This window comes from Penaeus monodon, chromosome 2 (genome assembly GCF_015228065.2).
Source record: "Penaeus monodon isolate SGIC_2016 chromosome 2, NSTDA_Pmon_1, whole genome shotgun sequence".
In the NCBI taxonomy this organism is placed as follows: Eukaryota; Metazoa; Arthropoda; class Malacostraca; order Decapoda; family Penaeidae; genus Penaeus; species Penaeus monodon.
The window spans coordinates 44721841-44724340 of record NC_051387.1 but is presented as its reverse complement, the minus strand read 5'-3'; the positions used below and the strand labels follow the sequence as shown (position 1 = coordinate 44724340).

At 28.6% G+C, this 2500-nt stretch overlaps 1 protein-coding gene across 1 annotated transcript in view; it reads right to left on the bottom strand.

Annotated features, from left to right (window-relative positions):
- Positions 1-2500, bottom strand: part of LOC119579743 (oplophorus-luciferin 2-monooxygenase non-catalytic subunit-like) — an 11318-nt gene that overhangs the window by 4535 nt on the left and 4283 nt on the right. The window contains exon 2 of the mRNA XM_037927644.1: positions 1867-2019. Within this exon, the coding sequence (XP_037783572.1) occupies positions 1867-2019 (153 nt within the window). The remainder of the gene's footprint in view (positions 1-1866; positions 2020-2500) is intronic.

Genomic DNA, 2500 nt, shown 5'->3' with positions numbered 1-2500 from the left:
TGAAATGTTAAGTAGGATATAAATGATAATGATGATTATAAAAGTAATGATGTTAGCAATAATGATGATACTAATGTTGATGCTAATGATGATAATAATAATAATAATGATAATAATAATAATAATGATAATAATGATAATAATAATAATAATAATAATAATAATAATGATAATAATAACAATAATAACAACAACAGTAGTAGTAGTAATAGTAACAATACTACTACTACTACTACTATTACTAGCAATAGTAATAATAATAAAGATGATACAAATGATAAGGACAATAATGTTAATAATAGCAATGATAATGATAGTAAAAACAATAACTATACTAATAATAATGATAATGATAGTAATAATAATAATAATAATAATAATAATAATAATAATAATAATAATAGTAATAATAACAATAATAATGATAATAACAATAATTATAATTTTTATCATTATCATTATTATTATTATCATCTTTATTATCATTATTACTATGTTATTATTATTAATAATAATGATAATATAATAATAATAATAATGATAATAATAATAATAAAATAATAATAATAATAATAATAATAATAATAATAATAATAATAGTAATAATAATAATAATAATAATAATACAACTACAACTACTACTACCACTAATAATAATAATAGTAATAAAACAATAATAAAAACAACAACAAAACAAAAAACGAGAACAATAATGATAAGAAAAGCAGCAGCAGCAGCAATACCAACAACAACAACAACAAGGTAGTAATAATAATGATGATTACTATTATCATTAATTATTATCATTATTATTTTAATGCTTCTGCTGCTAGTAATAATATTAACTTACCTGACGGTAACAGTGCTCTTTCTTATTTAAGTACCATAAACTAGCAGCTTTAGCCGTTGTTTCCCTTTCCAGCATATCTTATATCATCTAAAAGCTCTTTGAAATCCAAATAAATAAAACATATCTCCATATTAACCAATAATGACCGATACCCTATCAGAACAAAAGTTTAAGGGCTGTAATGACGATAGATGGTGGAAAGGGCTTATCTACAGGAGATGAAACCGTGTGGGCGTCTAGTGTATGAGCGCCCGTGCAGATGGGACGGGTTCTCCTGAGATAAGTGGGTGATATTACATGTTTTATGAACTCTGGTCTGCCTATTAAGTGTTAGTATGGGTGCTGAAATAGGTGTATGTGTGTGGTAGGAGATTTTTTTTTTATACATACAACTTGGTTTCGATTATTCATTCTCATTCATGCCTAGTTTCATTAAGGGTGGTCAACCAGAATGCTACTGCTACACCGGTCCCTAAAATTATTACTACTACCATCATCGCTACTATTACTACTACTGCTACTAGAAATATTGTTTTGGGAGTAGTAGTGCTGGTGGTGGTGGTGGTGGTGGTGGTAGTGGTGGTGATGGTGGTGGTAGAAGTAGTAGTAGTGGTAGTAATAGTAAGAATCATAATAATAATAGCGATGATAATGATGACAATGATAATGATGATGATGACGATGACATAAACGATAATGATTATGCTGCTGCTGCTGATGATGATGATGATGATAATATTGATGATGACGATGGTGGTGAAATGATAAAAAAAATATGATAATAATAGATCTACTAATGAAGTCAGAAAAAAAAAAAAAAAAAAAAAAAAAAAAAAAAAAAAAAAAAAAAAAAAAAAAAAAAAAAATATATATATATATATATATATATATATATATATATATATATATATAATATATACATATATATATACATAAATGCCAATTATGATAATGATAGTTATGAAATAAGCAACTAAAGCATGTAGCAAATCCCAGCAAGGTATGTGAATTCGTACCTGATATACCGCCGACGCTCTTGATGGCGTTGTGACTCAAGCTGACGACTTTCAGGCCGGTGCTGACAAAGGCGAGAGAGTCAGCGTCGACGTGTGTCAGTTGGTTGTCAGCAAGGAACACGTAGGCGAGGGACTTGAGACCCACGAACGTGCCTGGGAGGTCGGATTCATAATTTTAATAACCAGATTATCCTAATTAATACCGAATTGTAAGAGTGAGGGACATCTTTCGAGGCACCGACATGGGGAACCTGGATATGTATGTCTCTAATTCGTAGTCAGCCCCTCTTTATATATATATATATATAATATATATAAAATATATATATATAAATATATATATATATATATATATATATATATATATATAAATTTTTTTTTTTTTTTTTTTTTTTTTTTTTTTTTCTTTTTTTCTTCTTTCTTTTTTATTATGTTTTATAAGGTGTATTATACCCCTCCCTCCCTCCCCTCTCTTTTCCCCTCTCTCTCTCTCTCTCTCTCTCTCTCTCTCTCTCTCTCTCTCTCTCTCCTCTCTCTCTCTCTCTCTCTTTCTTTCTCTCTCTCTCTTATTCTCTTTTGCGGCGTGGTCACAACAACGGAATTAGTCGAAGTTCCGATTGGCCAGGAATGAATC